The 20,234-nt window shown below is 32.3% G+C and overlaps 1 protein-coding gene across 1 annotated transcript in view; it reads right to left on the bottom strand.

The window, feature by feature from the left end:
• FBXO11 (F-box protein 11) overlaps window positions 1–20,234 on the bottom strand; it is a 77,678-nt gene that overhangs the window by 1,402 nt on the left and 56,042 nt on the right. Inside the window, exons 2-22 of the mRNA XM_031466969.2 lie at window positions 19,906–20,033; window positions 19,662–19,746; window positions 19,093–19,237; window positions 17,684–17,813; window positions 16,925–17,008; window positions 16,713–16,845; window positions 15,461–15,567; window positions 15,264–15,375; window positions 15,075–15,181; window positions 14,851–14,988; window positions 8,357–8,574; window positions 7,334–7,419; window positions 6,368–6,462; window positions 5,625–5,747; window positions 5,454–5,539; window positions 4,643–4,719; window positions 4,409–4,552; window positions 1,940–2,050; window positions 1,106–1,213; window positions 699–807; window positions 3–101 (exon numbers count right to left, since the gene is read on the bottom strand). Of these exons, the coding sequence (XP_031322829.2) occupies window positions 3–101; window positions 699–807; window positions 1,106–1,213; window positions 1,940–2,050; window positions 4,409–4,552; window positions 4,643–4,719; window positions 5,454–5,539; window positions 5,625–5,747; window positions 6,368–6,462; window positions 7,334–7,419; window positions 8,357–8,574; window positions 14,851–14,988; window positions 15,075–15,181; window positions 15,264–15,375; window positions 15,461–15,567; window positions 16,713–16,845; window positions 16,925–17,008; window positions 17,684–17,813; window positions 19,093–19,237; window positions 19,662–19,746; window positions 19,906–20,033 (2,425 nt within the window). The remainder of the gene's footprint in view (window positions 1–2; window positions 102–698; window positions 808–1,105; window positions 1,214–1,939; window positions 2,051–4,408; window positions 4,553–4,642; window positions 4,720–5,453; window positions 5,540–5,624; window positions 5,748–6,367; window positions 6,463–7,333; window positions 7,420–8,356; window positions 8,575–14,850; window positions 14,989–15,074; window positions 15,182–15,263; window positions 15,376–15,460; window positions 15,568–16,712; window positions 16,846–16,924; window positions 17,009–17,683; window positions 17,814–19,092; window positions 19,238–19,661; window positions 19,747–19,905; window positions 20,034–20,234) is intronic.

The raw sequence follows: 20,234 nt of genomic DNA, 5'->3' as shown, positions 1-20,234 counted from the left end.
ACCTATCATGTCTAATAAATTCTACATCATGTCCCTGATGGCACTTCTTAATGCAGTTCACACATATGGCATTTCGATCTGTGGTGTTACAAGTGTGACATCTAAAAAAGCAAAAGCTTACATTACTTTCCTCAAACATGCTACTTATTAACTACTACAATTTGTTTATATATTACCCTATGACCTTTGGCTTACAAGAAAAGGACCAAAACCCAAATTTTTGTGGTTCTACTCCAGATTAATTCTGAAAAGGTGCTTTAATGGAATATGCAAATTTTCTATTTTTTGTCTTCCAAGGAAAACAAGCACCTGTCGAGTCTTCACTGAATCAATATGGGGGAGAGGGGAGTCAAAACCCACTCACGGTGACTGGGATAAATGAACACTTTAATAATAGCTTTACTTTGAAGCTCTTAGAACAATATAAATGTTCCACATTTTCAGCAATGTAAGTAGCTACTTCAGTATTACATTGTCTTGTATTTTATGGTCCAAAACAGCATCCTCAAAAGTAGACTGATCACAGTACTCAAAGTGGGCAATTAATAAAATTTTCATTTATTTTCACTTTCCACTAGCAAATACCCAATTTACTATCTTAGCTCATTCATTTAAAGGAATCTAAAAATGTGAGGTCTTGTCAGTTTAGAAATCACCATCTCCCCCTTTTCAAGACTCAAATAATTTAGAAATAATACCTGTAGAAATCATGCATGGGATAGCTGGTGTAACTTGATATTTTATATAAACACTGGCCTCTACTAACAGCCTTTTCTATGGCGTCTTGATTGTTCATTATTTTGTTATCTGTAACAAGAAAAGTAAAATTCTAAGTGTAAAGACAAAATACCAGAGTGATTATTCTAACAGAAGAGTTACTTTTTAAGAGCCTTTAAAAAGGCTAACCAATGAAGCTTAGAACAAAGATAGGTTTTTTCCTTGTGCAAGATACTCCCAACTATTCAGAAAAAGTGGAAACTCTTTCAAAACAGTTCTCTAGTTGTTGGCTATTACTGAGTGACAGAATTAAGTTAGTAACAATGGCTTCTGATTATCATCTTTTCATGGCATAGTGTGTTTATAGGCAGAACAGACTCCAACGTACCTTTCATTGTCACATTAACACCAGATGCTAAAAATAAGCCTCCAAACCGGTTGTTAAAAATTTGATTGCCTTCTAGTGTTGCAGTTGCATGATTTGTAATTTCAATACCTGAAGCAAAATTTACAAACAGCAAATGCATCACTTTATACAGTTTCTTAAAAGAGACCTGAAATACAACAAATGTAGTAAACTAGTTCTTTTATATAAGAAATATATTAACTAACATTTAAAGAATAAAATGCAAATGTTTATTTGAATCATTTACAGTAACATTAACTTCCACCATTGATAATCCCATTATTCTTGCTAAAGGAAGGAATGATACAGTTCACAATTTACTTTTAATTTAGTACTGACATTATTTTTAGATTTCTTTGCAAACCAAATAGAAGACAGGGCTCAGAAAAATGTTTAGAAAGGAGCTAGAAGGTTATCTGGAATAATTAAAAGTAGTCGTCTTCACTGGCAAAAAGTTGAAATATGCACAATACTGGGATTTCACTTACCAAGATCTTGAAAAAAAAAAAATTCTCTGAGACCAGAGGTCTTATGTTTATCTGAATTTATTCCTAGTGGCAGTACTAGCCTGTATTTATTCTATCCAGCTAATGATCAGAATTAGTACTGATCTGCAAGAACAAGGTAAGTTTAGCTTAGAGTGGAAGAATCCAGAACTTGGATTAGGTGTTCTCTTAAGTGACTGTTAACAGGCATTCAACCACTTTTGCAGCACATTTTGTACACCTTTAGCCATTAAGCAAAAGAACTAACACCAAGAATCAAATAACTTAATGTACAGAAAACAGGCTACAGGTAACAAAAGAAAATACACACCTGCAGCAAATCCATCGAATATTCTGTTTTTCCTCAAAACTGGATGACTATTAGTGCTGATGAGAACACCTGCTTGAGCATTCCTGAAAATATCATTTTCTTCAAGGAGACCTATAAAATAAAATATTTCCCCAGATTAAGGCTAACGCACAGAACATTTTTAAAGTCTTTTTGGTGGTATTTAGATTTTCTTTTAGTTTCTTATTAACTGCATTGTAAAATTCACAGGATTAATTTCTCAACTGAAAAGAAAGTTTATTAGTAATTCACAGATACTTAAAGTAGGATTTAACCAGAAGTTGCTAAAAATAGCAGGTAACCATTCTAACCAATAAAGTAGAAGTTCCATGGTTGCACGGACCATGTCTAGTTTACTCACCATTGCATCCCCTGGCCCAAAGTTGATTCTCACTGAACACTGGTGAATTAATTCCTTGGAAATATTTTTAGGGCCGTTAAAGGTCTCCATGTTTTAAGTTCAAGCCCTGATTATTTCTGGCTATTGCCAGCATTTATTGATCAATTTCCTTAACTCCAGTCCCTATTCTGCTGCTGTTATTTTCCCCAGTTTCCTACAACTCTATAATATCCCTTATCTGGATGTGTGGAAAGTACTTTCAGAATAAAGTTTAAAATTGCTATTTACAGCCTTTCAAAATACTCCCCCACTCTACTACTTTGTTTCACTACATTATCTATGCTCTGAATATGCTACACATTTTTGTCCCTGATGCCTTTGGTTTATATTATTTCTTCTTTGCATAAGTCCTGCACACTTTCTTCTTAATGTCACTGCCTCTGGGAGGTTTCCAGTTTCCCTCCATCAAATTATTAATTTTCTCTTAAGAGTGGGTTAAGGAATCAAACTTAAGGCCTTCAAATACTGACTCTACCACTTAGAAACTGGGCAAATTACTTACCTTCTGTCTCAGTTTCTTTATCTGTAAAATGGGCATTATAGCACCTACCACACAGGGTTATTATGAAGATTAGATGAGTTAATACATATAAAAGTACACAGTGCTAAATAAGTATTCGCTGATATTACTCCTATAAAACCTACTTATGTACAGTGAATTACAATTAGTTGTGTACTAGTGCTTCTCTGCTCCCTGAAGACATGAAACATATTTTTATTTCTGTAGACATTTGACCCATCTGTAGTATTTCACAGAACTGACCTCTAAATTCCTTTTCCCTGTCTCTAATCTTGCATATGTCCATTATAACCTCAAGTTCTATTGCTAACATCTATCTAAACTGTACTGCATATATACGAAGCCTTTTCATTATACTGCATATACAAACAGCCTCTTATGATTTGGGTCTTGTCCCCTTTATGGCCTCAACTTTCTGTCCTCTTCCTTTATACTAAATCACTTCCAGTTTCTGTTTCCTTGAGACCTTTTGCTTACAATGTGCTACTCCATTAGACTGTAAACTTTCTGGATGTTTATATTTTATTCACCAGCTTATCTTTACCATCTGTATCATAGTGGTTGGTCAGAAGTGTTCAATTACAAATGAAAGAGTGAAATAACTATACTTTCTACATCTGGAATGGCCTATGACCCCTGCTACTCCAATTTACCAGTAAATACTCATTTTTCAAGACAGTTCGAGTGATTTTACTCCATGAACCTTTCCCAACATCTTATAAATAAAGCCATTCTGTATTGTATTTCTTCATTATATCTTATAAAGAATCCTATCAGAGACATGTCACTCAATTTTAGATTAGAAACTCCTTGAGAGTCTGTCATTAATGGAGTCATTACTGCCTGGTGGCAACAGTTTTGTTGATTAAATCTTGGTATGTTAGAGTGACAACTAGCTAATCTATATAAGATATGTACAATGTTGGATTACTGATATTTCAGGAATGGTGATAATATGCATTTGACATTCTCTCCCAGTCTCTCTCGATGAATAATACGCATTTGCAACGAGCAGGGACTATGAACTTTTGCCTCAATGCAAAGTTATCTGACCTTTATGGATACCAAACAGCACATTCTGGCTTCATTAATTCCATTCTCCAAAAAACACAGTTGTAAACAGGTACAAAGCAATGCCTGTTTACTCTGGCCTTTTTTATATATTTACAGACCAATTAATTTTTCACACCTAGTTTTATAACTTGACTTTGAAGTTTATTATAATCATGTCAGTTTTCTGAATTAATAAAAGGTCTAGAGAGAGAGTGCAAACAAATTCTGCTACCTTAAAAAAAGCCTTACTAACAAGTGGCACACTCAAGGTGGCTACAAAAGGAAAGTAAAATTCCGTAAACATCTGTCTCCTTGAATTCTAGGCACTAATCTCCTAAACCATCTCAAGATTTGATAACGAAAAAGACTGAGATTCTCTCATTTATAACTTACATTAATTGGCAATGTCACTGATCATTAAAGATATGGAAGGATAATGGAAAACTGAGTTTTTTTACTAATGCAAAATTAACAATACCTCGACCCCCATTAAATATACAGATGCCACCATCTCGTCCATCATGGATTTTATTTCTTCTTAGTGTAGGATTACTATCTGTCTTAATCCAGACTCCAGCCATTGCATTGTCAAATATTTCATTGTCTTCTATACAGCCTAGACCTGTAAATGCAAAAATTTAGGTTATGTTATTTAGAAAGTTTATTTCTAAATACTACTAGCACTAAGAAAAAATTGAAAGATTAAACATACCAGAATTATAAACTAGAATTCCACCATTCTGTCCTCCCCAGATTTTATTGCGTCTAATTTTGGGGTTGCTTCCAGTCCTATGGGTAAAATAGAAAATAATGCCACTTCAGTTGCTTCTACACCCATATCCCATGTTAGGTAATAGTGGAAAAATCCACATTAATCACAGTAAGAATTAACTATATAAGAGCCCTTCGAGATGCTCTGAGAAGTCTGTCAATAAAGAAATTCGTTTAATTTTGCTTAATTCTATTTCCCCCAGAACATACTTAGCTATAGATTATATTACTACAGAGTCTACTAATATGTAAAGTAAATTGAGGGGGTTAGGTAAAATAACTCATTATATTATATACTCCCCTCATTTAAAATAAAAGGTTGAATCAGGAGCTACTATAGTTCCAAAAACTGTTAAAATACAGGAAAAAAGGGTGTAAAAACTGTTAATTTTGCAGAAATAGCATAAAGAAGCATAAAAACAGCTCCCATTTAATAAGCCAGGTATAGCTCACAAATATTTTTATACAGCCTTCCACTGTCCAAGTATGATGGCATACACTGACAGCTGTTATGCCTGTCACAGTGGATGACAGAAAAATGGAAATGAGCTCTTACGGCATATGTGCCACTGGCTGCTGTCCTCAGTCTAAGAAAAGTTATATTCTGATAATTTAAGCCAAGAATGTGACAGAGTGTGAATATATATACAAAAGGAAGAATAAAGATTGAGCATTAAATAACCAGGAAATTTCTTCCATTTACCCCACATACTCACAACCCCTCAAAGAAAGCCAAACGTGAAAACATTTACCTTATCTGAACCCCTGAATACATATGATTATAGATATCATTGTCCTCTAGCACTCCATGTCCATTGTCATAAAAATAAACACCAACCTAAAATTAAAAAAAAATTTTTCAAATTAAAAAAACTGTAAAACAATGTATTTCCCATACAAGTATGAGTCCAACATAATCTTACCTGCTTGCCACTGTGTATCCTGTTTCTTCTCAGAACTGGAGTGCTGCCAGTTGTCACCCAGACCCCAGCCAGAGTATTACTATAAACTTCATTCTCTTCTATTACGCCTTGTCCTTTCTCATGCTAAATAAAAGTTACACTGATTACAATATGTATCTGGTATAGGCCAAGTAGTTTATAGTGTGTTTCCCCCTTTTAAGACAGTTATAACAAAAAACCCTCAATTTTCATTTTTTTATCTGGATAAGGAGGTAATGATAACATTCTTTATGTGGTTTTGTACTTTTAAATCTGTTATAGTTAAGAGTAGTTAACATTCAATTTTCTTTAACAAAAAACCTTACTTCATTCTAAGACATATAACTGAAAGATCTCATTTAGTAAGTTAATAGTTATTTCAACTTATCACTGGTGAAATCACTTCAAAATGAGGTTCAAGTTACTAAAATTTTTATTTTTAGAAGATTTAAGACATGAACATTTCTAGAACTATGACTAAAAATTAGAGTCACATTTGGCATTCACTGCACAAGGACCTTTCTGAAATTTCCTACATTTTCTTACTTGTATAACAGTTTCAGATACCATGGTGACAGAAGACACAGGACTAATACATAGGTTTTTAAATTTTGTAAGATGCTAACGAATATGGTCTACCTAAAGGCAGACATAATTCTGCCCTCTCCCAGTTTTCTCTCCTGATTTTGATGCATGAGATTCTAGAACTGTATTCATTAACTTACCACATAAATCCCACCATGCTGGCCATCATGAATTTTGTTATGTCGAACAATTGGACAACTGTTTGTCCTAATCTGAATTCCTGCTAATGCATTGCCTATTTAAAAATAAAAGTTATAACATCAACATACAGAGCCTAAGTAAGAGTACCATACCATAGTAAGAGTACAATTCTGTGAAGTACATCATATTCAGAAAGATACTTATGGTTCATGAGCATTACAAGACAAAACTAAGGGGACCAGGAGTGTAAAAAGACGCAGAAGGATTGTAGGCAGTACAGGCACAGCGGTTATGAGCAGAGACTCTGGAGCCGGGCTGTCAAGTTCTGAATCCCAGGAATTCTACTTACTTTCTGTGTGACTTTAAGTAAGTTACTTAACCTCTTTGTACCTTTGTTTCCTGATCAGTAAGTGGGGATATTTAATAGTGTCTACTTCACAGGGTTGCTACAAACATTATATGACTTAACTCAGGTAAGGTGCTCAGAACCGTGCCTGGCACTAAGCTTTAAATATTATCCAGGTAAGTGTTAGCAAAAGAGGAAGCGTGGGAACATATCAGTCTAGCACACAGACACCTGATAATTGTTTGCTGAATTAATACCTCAAAAGTTTTAATGAGGAATAATTATTTTCCCTTTCTAGTTAGTACTAAAGTATATTAAACTACCACAGAAATAATTTATTAATTGTTAAACAATGGAGTGAATCTAAGGGAACTGTTGATATTTCCTGAGACTAAGGTCTTGGTTTTATTTTCATCTCTGGTATGTAGCATGGTGCCTAGTACATAGTAGGTACTCAGTAAACGTTTGTTATGTGAATAAGTATCACAGAATAATCTTTATTGAGAATTTAAAGAAACTAGATCAATTCCTCCTACTCGGATAATTTCAAAATCCATTTGCTAATGTCAGGAAGACAGATCAAGCTCTAAAATTTGATAGAACAAAACCACATGCTTACCATAAATGTCATTTCCTTCAATAAGGCCTCGTCCATCACCAAAGATGTAAACTCCTCCTTGATTTCCATTAAATATAGAATTCCCCCTATAATTATGTAAAGAAAACAAAAAATCATATATTCAGAAAAGCTTGCTTGTTTTATATAATTAATTGTAAGACCACTCATGTTTATGTGACATTAGCAAATTATTTGACTTCAATGGACCTCAGTTTCCTAATCTATGAAATGAGGGACTCAGACTAGATTATTTTCCTTCCAGTTCTTCCTAAAACCTAAAGCTTTGGAAAAGCCACATAGTATTTGAAACAAAATAGCATTCTTAAAAATTTCCCTCAAAAGAGCTAACACATTTAAAATAACTTTTTTTAAGCTGAATTATAAACATTTGTTGCATACTAATAAGATGGAAATCACATAATCTACTTTCATAAGGCCAGTGAAAAAAAATTTGACAAAAATAATTCAGGGTCTTTGATTAAACTGTAATAGCTCTGATGGACAGTCTCAGCCAATGCCTCTGAGACTGGGTCTGTTTGTTTCCTTACTGTGGCTAAAGGGAATGGTAGGAACTGTTAAAGAAAAGTGACAGCTTAAAGTTTTGACTTTTATTCTTGTTCTCTCTGTCCAATAATCTTTGAGATAACTAGTCTCCTGAGTTACTCTACCTGCTGACTCTCAGGAAAAAAATGAAAAGACAAGGTCATTCAGATTTCAAGAGAAGACTGCAGCCTTACTTACTCATCTATAATGCAGTTTGATGAATTTAAAATGAAAAATCAGAGTATTTGCAATTTTTCATAAAAAATATCTTGCATGGCTTAGATCACTAATAAACAAATAGAACACCCCAAAGTAAATGCAATAGCCAGGCTCATTCAGATGCATAGACTTTGCTAGGAAAATCTATTTTATAGTACTCTGTTGTCTAGGAAAAATACTGAGTTAAAGCTAAGTATCTTAACTTTTCTTATAACAAAAAACAGAAAAATTAATTTCCATCCATAATTTATATACAAATACCTTATTGTTGGGTCACTATTTGAGGTAATCCATACACCTGCAAAGTTGTTTGCATAGATTTTATTCTCTATGAATTGTCCTCTTCCTTTTTCATGAACATATATTCCTCCAGTCTGTCCATGATGAATTTCACATCGAACCACTGTGGGGTTAGCATAGGCTTTTACTTCAAAGCCTGCTATCCTGTTTCTGTGTATGTTGCAACTTTCAAAGTAACCCTGGGAAATACAAAAATTAAACCTGTAGGTAAGGCCATTTTGCAAAAAGAAATGACGTTACAGTCTTTTTAATGTCTATCTCAAAATTAAGTATCAGAAAGGTTCAAGAGTTAAGAATGAAAAATAGACATACACTAAATTTCAAACGATTAAATGTTTTAGTGAAATAGGACTACAAATCCTCTAAATAGTGTGAGTATATTTAAAGCCAGGAATGAAAACTAGGGCAAGATTTATTCAATAAATGCAAACAAATACCATTATCCAGTAAGTGTGTGTGTCTGTGTGTATCTTTGAGCAAAAGATTTATTTAAGTACCAAAGAAAAGAAACCCTCATAGCCTTAAAAATGTTCCAAGAAATCAACTTCTAAAAAGTTGACTTAAGGACATATACAGAAAAAGACATTTAAAATAATTCAAAATAATTCATCTTAACCCCAAATAGGGAATTAACTAAATAAAGTGTTGTTGAAGACTTATGTTCATGTTACACATGCTATCATGTCAAATGAAAAGAACAGTATGTACTTCAAGATAGTATACGTTCAGTATGATCTTAATTTTACCTGGGGAAAAAAACAACTTGAAGGATCAAATAAGAATATGAGGGTGTGATTAACTGAGTAGTGTGGTATTATGGATGCTTACTGTATCCTTTATACTTCTCTAAATTTCTTAAATTTCTATAATGCCTATATTTTACTTATTTTCTATGAGAATAAAAATTACTGTAATACTGAAATCCTAAGTCCTAAGACTCAATCAGACTGAGTATTTTGAAAAATGAGATATTTATAAGATGGCATTTCTAAAAGCTATTTCACCCTCCTTGTCCATCTCCCTTCAAAAACTGAATGTGTTCTCCTCTCTTTAAATTCCTTTTAGCACTAAATATTTTCTTATGCTACTTCATCTACTGACTCGTACTGTATTTGTCATACCCATTTTTACCTGATCATAAGCTCCTGCAGAGATAGGACTATACTAACTTCTGGAGCATCTGTAGGAGACTTTATACATGGCAAGCAATCAAGCAGGATTTGATAAATGATGTAATTCTGAGTATTCTAATACACTACATATTTAACTCTTTAAAGAAAATGGATCTGAGAACAACACTTAAAAGTAGTTTTCAGGTTTCATTTCCCACAAATAAAGTGCAAATCACCCACAATTTACCTGTTAACATACAGATTACAATCTAATTCTTTAAAAAAGAAATTGAGGGGTTGCATCAAAAACAGTATCTTAAAATATTAAAAAGTCTTTTCTTCTTTGATTTTATACTAAATAAAAATGGATGTACACCAGATGTACATACAGACTTTTATGGCAAAACTGAGCATCAAAGAAACAAAAATTTTACAAGAGGCTAGACTAAAAGAACTTAACATCAGATTGGAACAGTTCAACATTTCTGATGTTTCCATTACTGAGCAGGGATCTCAATTAGTTTCTCTCTGCCAGGAGTTGAATGACACATCTGAATGGTAAACTTGGGAAAATTGAGTATGCTCAATTCAGCTTCACCCTTCTCCTCGTGGAAATGAGCTGCCCTGTGGAGCATGTCTTCTGTTACTACTCCACGAACACTGCCTTGACTAAGTGGATAAGCCTATCTAATTTGCACTGTCCAGTTGAACAGATCCATTTGGTTCTCATCCTAAGCTGTATCTTCCAACCTAATCTTTAAGAGTATTGAAGCTGATACTTCAGCCTCTTCATGTTATTTCATGGCATAGATTTTATTTCTTAATTTGTTCAGAATACGACAGGAAAAGGTGTGCTATTTATTGGGCTTCCATGAAGATTCCAAAAACACGCCACTGTGATGTCCTGGCTGTACTAGTTAAACCTATAGTATTGCAAGTATACTTTGCTACAGTATATTGACTAAACATTTTTCAAATGTAGGGATGCTTTTTCTCTGTTCTTCTTTAGGTTTTGATTTTGTATAGTTAAGAGAGTTAACTAGATCCATAAGTTTATGAAGGCAAACAGCCCCTTTCTTTTCATTCTTCCTTATCCAGAGGCTCCCATTTTCAATTATTTAGCTAATTCTTTTGACTTACCTCCATATTTTTAAGTAAAAACATGTACAGCTTTATTCCGAGTTTTCAGTTTTAGGTATAATCTCCTAACTTCCTATTATGGAACATGAGCTTTAGCTCTCCTACCTTTTGATCCTCCATCATACATAAACACATCGTATCCTTCCAATGTAGTTACATCACAGTTTTGGTTAGTGTGCTATTTAGACTCAGCCATGAAGTATAATATAACTACACATTCTTTGCTGTACAAGTTTTAATTTTCCCTGAAGTTATACTAATTATCTTGTTTTTCTCCTTTGCTTAGATCTCTAGTGATAATTCTATCCTAAACTTGCCACCATTTGTTTAAATCACTTCTTAATATACTTAAATTCACATCAAGTTTACCAATTTATCATCCTGAATATAAACAGGTTTTATAACCTGCCTTAATCTGGACTGGTTGCCATGGTCACTGACACATGGTCATTTACCATACTATAATTTAGATTAAAGATGGTCCCCTAGTTCCATCAAAGATGGGAGTTGTAATCTGTATCTTTTGTTTTAAGGCAACTTTCAAGAAAAGAAGGTAGCAACATTTTTTTGAAAAGAAAATTTTTTTCTTCATGCTCGTAAAACCAGAAGCCTCTTACATTGCTACAACTGTGATTACATTCAGAAAGGGCAACCACTGATTGACTTAGTTTTATAATATCACAAGAAAACCTATCTATTATTATGTATTAAAGGATTCAGTTACTGTAATTTTGCTTTAAAATACATTTTAATGAAATGCATCTGTTTTGTTAAGAAATGCCTTTAATGAAAAACGGTCTAATACAGAATCCTACTTTGCCTCAATTTAAGATGCAAACCATGAAAGCTCCAACATACATATGATTCCAAAGGCACAAACATTTTACTGGATTATCCCATATTACAAAATGATTTATTTCCCTACCAGAAGATACCACATTGCTAAGAGCTTCTTCTATGTTTTAAAATAAGAGCTTGTTAACTTCTCAGCATAAGTATTTCTAAATCTGTGCCATAAACATTACTAAAAATCCTTGAAAATTACCATTTTATCAAGTTAAAAATAAAAATAAAATAAAAAGTGAAGTTGTTTTTTCATTTAAAATTTTTTTGAAGTGAAATAGTCTTTATTACATTCAACAGAGTAAAAGGGATTCAAGAGTTTCTCTTAAAACTCTCCAAGTAATTTTTAAAAAAATGAAAAGTAGAGAGAAAAAAATACCTTCAATGAAATAAACTTCTACAACTCCAAACTATAACCTACCAAACACTTGCCAAATACTGTGATATCTGGATAAGAAAGAATAAGGTGCTGAGAACTACCAAATGGTAACTTACATCTTCAGCAAGGTACGTTTCCCCAAGTAACTGCTCTAATAAGCCTAGCCAATTATCTTCTCCTAAAGTGATGAGATCTATTGTCATGAATGGAACACAGGAGAGGAAGGAAAAACTCCCACAGTAGTATTTTTGTAGAAATAACTCAGGCACGAGAAGTAAATCTGAAGAAGAAAACACACTAATGTGCAATTTCTAGCATCCAGAACTTTTAATTCCTATTTAAGGGAGACTATCCAAAGTAAAGTGAAATGAAAGAAGACAGTCATATTTCAACATAGAGAAGCTGTCATTTGCAATCTATCACGAGTTAAATTCATAAACTTAGAATAAATAATAAAAAAACAACAAAAAACCAAAAAACCAGAATGATCCCAGACTTCTGAGACACAATTCAATTCTACAAATATTATATACTCAGCCAAGTTAAAAGGTAAATGGGTAGGCATTCTTGAGTGGCAAAAATTCAAGCTACAATACCTGTATACCTTTCTTTTAAAAACAAACTAATACAAAATGGCTAGATGACAAAACTCAAGCCATGCCAAGAATGAATCAAAATAAAAAAAATTCAGAAATGGAGAAACTGTGATAAAAAGACTGAAGGTAAATACATATAAATACAGATCCATAACTGTAGGAATGTAAATGTTACAAACCTTTACAAAAGAAAAATAAGAATACAAATAATCGAGCAGAGATGGGTTGAAATATAAAGTATGTTTATTTCCTCATTTTTCACTGGGGGAATTAGTTCTGTATTCTAAAGTTTAAACGTGCAGTTAACAATGACAAACTCTAGAATCATACCCTTTGAAATCCTCAAGAGGTGTTCTTTTGTACTGGGCATGTAGTATTTTTACAAAAACATTAATTTCTTTAAAAAAAAAGAAATTTTTTATGATTTCATGCTTACAAATATAGGAATTAGTTTAAATTCTAACTACGTCACAATAAGGTAAAGGTAAGACAATTTCAGAGAACCAACAATAAATGAGAATATATTTAAAGACAGAAGAGTACAGAAACTAGTTTAAGTGTTTATTCTGATGCTCTCTGAAGTTTTATTAAAAACAAAGTCAAAATTTTTAAAAGGTTAACCTTAGTGATATCATCCTACCAATCATGGGCTGGCAACACAAAGAATACTTGGAATGGAAGAATATTCAACCAAAGGATTTTAAAGGATTGTATCATAATATTAAAACAGATGACAGGCCCAAGGTATGCTTTATTTTCATTCTTCCCTTATATATTTATAACACCTTACAAATCTCTTTAATCCTTAATAGAATATCTAGCCATAGGATTGCCTAAGATTTGTTTTTAAAAAGTTATAAAATTTATAAACCCAAATCTATAAAAAATAAACTATCAGGGCTGTATGATGAGTAAATTATAATGATGAATTTTAGCAAGTGACCATCAGCATTAGGCCTTTTAAAAATGAGAAAACTTACTCAGGTTAAAATAATTTTGGTACCTCATTTATGAATGAGACTAGAGGCAGGCATAAATATGATACCTGAATTGTATGAAACTGTGGGGCAAAGTCTAAAGGCAGCACAGAAAAAGAAATACTAGCATAGTATACTTCCTTTATAAAAGTACCATTTAGAGTTCCATTTAAGATTTATAGCCAGTACAGGCCTCTAAGGAAGAGCAGATTCTCAAGGTTTTTACAACCTCCATACGTTTTCCTGGACTCCCCAATTCCCATACCCCACCACCCTCTTCCCACTCCTTGGGAAAAAAGCCACAATTTGCAAAGAAATACCAATTTCTTTATTCTAGCTGGAGAAAAGCAACTGGTCATCTCCACTGTGCTTTCTTATCTACAAGCCCAAACTAAAGCCTAAGTTATAAGTGAAGTGCTTTTCTCAGGTTACAGCTACCCCAGGAATATAACAAACTAGATGCTCTGAAACTATTTAGGTATAATCAGAAGTTCATAAAAGGGTACTCCTCATGGTCTAGGTTCAGTTTTAAAAAAGAGTTTGGCATTAGGGTTTTAGGCACAAAGAAAGTAAAAAATTTCCTTCACTAATTGCATTTGTAAGTCGCTTGATTAATACCACATAATAGCAACAAAACTTCACCATACCCTTATTTGTCACCATGACAACACCTCATCTGCCATTTAAAAAAAAAAAAAAAACTGTTGCCAATACTGTACTAGGACTTAAAAATTACTTCAATGAAAATTAGATACTAAATGAAAAGAATATTCAAGGCACCCAAGAACATTATTTTGAAATAGTGGTCTAAGAGCTCAAAAAGTCATGTCTCTAGAAATTGTATAAAATGATACAGTAGTATCTGAAACATATCATCCATAAAGATGCTTAATTAATTGCTGCAAAACAGTTTTAAAACTGACATATTATCATCACTGTATTTCTTATTCAAGTTCTGCCTGTTAAAAAAAATTTCAAAAGGAATAAAATGGAAGTCAAATAATGATGAAAATATTTCTCAGAGTGTAGTCTCCAAAAAAACCTGCATTAAACTCATTTATGGTGCTTATCAAAAATGCATGTCCTAGGCCCCATCCTTAAAAATTCTAATTTATTGTTCGGGGTGATTTCTATGAACACTTACATTTGAGAACTACTGGATTAGACCTTACTCCCCTCAAAGATCACATCAATTCCCTAAGGACTCTATCTTTTCTACATGTATATTTTAAATGTTAGGTTCATGAATTTATAGAATTAACATTGCATATTGATTTTAAAATATGCTGAAATCTTCTTTTAAACTTACACTCTTCAATTCAGATAGTCTGGTGATAAAAAATGCTGAAACCTATTTGAAATTTAACTAATTTGAGGTCAGTTTTTCTTTAAGAATAAATGTTCTTACCATGCCATGATCAAATGTGAACACACCAACGTCACGTCCATGATGAATATGATTCCGTCTAATAATTGGATTTCCATGATTTTTAACCCAAATCCCAGCTAAAGCATTATTGGAAATTTCATTATCTTCATATATTCCCTACAATAATTAACCAGAAGTAAACATTAGTAGAGCTAAAAAAAAAAGAAAAGAAAAGAAAAAAACCCCACAAAATTAAAAAATACCTGTGCATGATCTGTTATATAAAGTCCAACATTTTCACAGTCACTGATGTTACAGTGCTTGATAGTGGGACATGCTCCTTGACCACTAACACATACTGCAGAGCCAACTGTAAGAAAAATAATTTATTTAAAAACCTATTGGGCAACACAGTCACACATTTTATAATAAAACATAAAGGAAACACTGACCTGTACATGTACTTCGGATGATACAGTGATCAATAATAGGGCTACAATTTACTGTAATCTCTAAGCAGTGGTGTGCATTGTGGTGTTGAGCAGACTTGTCATCAGGGTTAAACTAAAAAGTGGAAATTTTGTTTAAAATAAACAACCACTTCCTTCTTAATTTCAACATACATACATAAAAATTTAAAATTTCCTACCCTTATCGTCATATATCCAACATAAGCATCCTCGGAACCTTCCATAAAAACAAAGGTTGAATCTCTAGTGTTTTCAATTATAACTTTGTCTGCTACTTTTCCAGGTGCTGTGAAGAAAATATTTTAAAGTATATTACCTTTATCAGACAGATAAAATGGAAACAAAAAAATCACCTTTTGAATCAGTAAAAATACTCTGGCATAAAACTAATAACTCAGTAGAACCCTTTTTATTGTTTTTAAGCTGAGTATTTTTTTGGAGAGGGAAATTTTAAAGAACATTAGCACTTAGTAGACAATACTAATACTCATTTTATCAGATAGATAACTATGTTTTTCATTGGCCTTTACTATAGGCAGTCAAGTTTAACATGGTATTATTTGAGTACTATTATACTCAAATCCACATATAAAAATACTCATAATAAGACTGAACTACAAATAGTATTTAGTATCAAATGCAATGGCATAGTAAGAAACGGGTTTCTTATGGAAACCAAATCACCACCAGTAGCACCAGAAAATGAAGGTCAGGGAGAAGAAAGAAGGAAGAGATGAGTAGGGAGAGAAAGAGATAAACTTCTTTATTTAAATTTATTTCCAGTACTGGTCTTGATTTGGAAAGTAATGAAAATCATTAGGCAAAATTTTTCTATACTCTCCTCCACTTTATTCTTTAAGGTGGAAATGGGAGAGGGAAGCAGAAAGGGCAGTAAATGCGCATTTCATTAACAAGTAACAACTATTAGCTATCTTAAAATGGTCTGTGTACTACTGTATCCTTAAAAAATCAGGGATAGCATAAATCTTAAAATAACTGATTAGTACTCAACAGATATTTCATTACATTTATTCTCAGAAACTTGACCATAAAAATAGCTTTGAAACAGTACAAAGAAGTATTTAAAAGGTACATCTGTTTCAATAAAAACCAATAAAAATATTAGCATCTGTATTTTCAAATAAAAGATAAACCGAACAAATATGTTCTCCTTAATGAACAGATTAAGCAGCTGAACAAAGTACTGACATCAAGAAATACACACATCCAGAAAAAGAAATAGGTACATTTATAATTTCTGAACTCTAAAGTTTTCATTTCCATCATACAAAATATACATATTTATTTACTATTTTTTCCCCTATAATTAAGGTGTTACAAGGTTCCTCTGGATTTTAAGTCAATAGCGTTTAAAAAATCCATCATGTAAGTAAAATGTTAAAATTCTAATGACAATACATTTCAAAATACCTGCACCAATCATGGTGATTGGAGATTCAATATATATCCATTCATCAGTATATATTCCAGAATGAACAAAGATAAGTCCATCAAAATGAGCTTCTTGTACCCCACCAAGGGCATCTTCAATTGTATCATAATACTAAAATAAACAACAAGAAGTCAGTACAGAACTGAAAGATCATCATTTTAAATCTTAAAAAAATACAAATCAAACATACCAGCATATTTTCTCTTCCTTTATATCTTGCAGGGTTACTGTAGAAATGTTCAGCAAATCCTGGCTTTACATGTGCACCTTTATACTAAAATATCAAAAACAAAAAACAAAAAACCAACAACAAATATTGACCACTAATATAAACACTATAGTCTAAATTAAACTAGTACTGTATGAATATTTTTATTAATTAATATCAAAAACAAGTATCAGTTAGTCTAACTAATTTTCTGTTGCACTCTGTAATGTAAATCTAGAACAGCTTATGACTCAGTAATATCCAGTTAAGTGGAAGAACAAGGTTTCTTAATCTGAGTACTACTGAGATTTGGGGACAGATAATTATTTGTTGTCAGGGCTACTCTGTGCATTGTAGGGTGTTTAGCAGAATCCCTGGTCTCTACCGATTAAGTACCAGTAGCAGTTCCTTCTCTAGCTGTGATAATGAAAAATGCCTCCAGACATTGCCAAACATACCCCGTGGAGCAAAATCACCCCCAAGTTGGGAACCACTTGTAAAGGAACATATGAAACTGAAGCTAAATGTGAAACTTTAAATAACTACTCATAGGCTACTGATACTTACTGCCACTGTTTAAACTATTAATCAGTATGTCAGTAGTGAAAAGAATTGTTTAATCTTTTGATAAATGTCCATTGGTTTGAAACCTATTCTTGAGTTTAAATAAGATTTTTAAAAATTAACTTTTATTTTAAATATAAGTAATATAAATCAATATTTTCCATTTATACTTCATACCAACTGCTGGAAACTCTCTTTCCAGGGATTTGGATGTTCATATTCTTCTGGATTAATCTGGTAGAATTTGCCAGGTTCAGGATGCATCATAGGGCGGGTATATTCAAATACTTCCATGTATAATCGTTTCCTGAAAGGAAAAGGAATTAAAGATTTCTTCATGAAATGTCCTTTAAACCACTATAAGAATTATTTGAAGCCTCAAAAACTTATAAAAATATAAAAAAGCAGAATTTTATGTGTAAAAATATAATTTTTGGCTAAAACAATGTGACTACATATAAAATATACTCCACCCTAAAGAATAAGAAGTATGAATTCTATAAAATCTGACTGTCTAGTCAGGAGTGGGAAAAAAGCCATCCTTACTGTAAAAACCTCATATATTTATAATTTAAAAGGATTATTTTCAGTACTGATGCAAAATAATGATGATGTTTCATTTACATCCTAGTAAGAACCATCAAATCTTAGAAATGAAGTGATAGTAACTATTATCACTTCCTATACAAAGCAAAATGTTTCTTCTGCTCTTCATTCTTTTACCTTTCTAGCACAAATATAATTTTCTTTAAGTGTACCTTATTTTTAGCATCATAGAAGTGATACATATAGCTGCTGTAAAATACAGAAAAGTATAAAGAGATTTAACCTATACTTTCAATATATATTCACTATTAACAGTTTATTGTATTTCCTTTCCACTCTTTTTATCTACAGTTTCATTGATACAGTTGTGGTTATATAACATATAAAATTTTGTTTTCTGCTCTTTTTAACTTTTTATAACATAGCGTTTTTCCTTGTTATTAAAAACACTGTAGAAGTCACTGTTAATGACTATATCACAACTTTCTAGGTAAACATTACATTGTTTACTTTTAGTTCATTCCCTTATTGCTAGAATTTAGATTATTTCTAATTTCCCCCCACTATTAACAATGCTAGTATGAAAAATTTGTACATAGGGTAAACAGTTTTTCAGCAGTGGAACTGCTGGGTCAAAGGGCATGCATATTTTAAGGCTCATGAATACAACTGTCAAAACTGTTTTCTGAAAGCGATATACAAAATATACATTCTTACTAAACTATCAGATTTAATTAGTTAGCTATTTTAAATTAGACTTAGTTCTGTTTCTAAAAAGCAATCTAATGAAAAACATTTCTTGTAACCGCTCAGTTGCTTTTAACTGACACATAGCAGAAAAAGTACGTCCTTGTTTTATAAATATTGCTTAGACCAACAACCCACACTTGTGATAAACAGGTAACTTGGAATTTAAACATTCTAATTTTGTTCTGACTATTTAATTGTAACCACCAACTCACACTCCAACTTTCCTACCATCTTTAGCATTTTGGGCAGCAAGTAATATGTCTCAATATAAGAAATAAAGCTTCACTTACCATAAAATTGGATCATTAGCAAGCTCACTGAAGCGTTTACATACACAAGCTGCTCTACAAAGATCCTGTTCCAGCAAGTAGGAGAAGATTTTTAGAACCACTTCATCTGGCAGTTTCTCCTGAAGATACTGTTCAGCAGGTGCTGCTATAAAGAAATTAACAGAATATAAACAACCTATTTTTTCAGGCTAGTAAAGGCTTTCTCATTATTTAAACAGTACAAGTTTCACTTTATCTAATGAGTAGCTTTTATTTTTTGATGACAATCATTTTATAAGTATTTTGCTTTCATAGATAACACACATTTATCTTCTTTTATCTTGACTTAACAGCATTCTTTATTTTAGCAAGTATGTACCATTTCAGAAACTGATTATATAAGTATACAAAAAAGATTTTTATAAAACAATTAAAGTCAAAGAGGGAGGAAGTCAGGGTTCTCATGTTTATTCTGTAATAATTACTTTCTTAATCTCAAATGTACAAATAAAACTACATTTAATTTTTCAGTTTCAAACAAAATTAAAAAAAAATTATTTGCCCATTCCTTAGCTTTCCCATAGAAATACCTGATAGATCTTGTGATTTTCCAGAGACTCTTGCACGTTTTGCACGATGACCAAAAAAGTTTTCTGTAGTTGAAGTTGAAGCACCCTTCAAAAATAAAATGATAACTAGTTAAGTAATAAATATTTTTATCATAATCATTACTTTTAAAAAATGATGACAGTTCCCTTTTTGTTTCCTAACAATTCCTTCATTACACATCAAAAATAAACTTACTTATATTTAACTTATGTGTATTTAACTTACCTCCATGCTGCTCTTTGTAGGACACGCTGTTCTTTTCGGCAGAAGAGTTTTTCTGCGAAGTTGGTATGGACTATTTTGTGCACCAGGACCTGATTCTTCTGCAACCATATCTGCAGGTACATCATCATCTGTTATAAACAAAAACGACACCCATTTTTAAGAAAAGGCTCTATGGATGCAGTAAACTTTTAAAAAACTTTATAAAAAAAATCTGGGGTTGGGTAGAGATAATAGTTTTTATGTAAAATTCTATCCAACTGGATAATCATTTGAAAGAAGTACTGGATTTCTACTTCACTTACTTCAAAATGAATTCCAAAATAGACCAC

Source organism: Camelus dromedarius, chromosome 15, assembly GCF_036321535.1.
Source record: "Camelus dromedarius isolate mCamDro1 chromosome 15, mCamDro1.pat, whole genome shotgun sequence".
NCBI classification, from domain to species: domain Eukaryota; kingdom Metazoa; phylum Chordata; class Mammalia; order Artiodactyla; family Camelidae; genus Camelus; species Camelus dromedarius.
The sequence above is the reverse complement of the archived record's forward strand: the minus strand, read 5'-3'. Positions and strand labels throughout refer to the sequence as shown.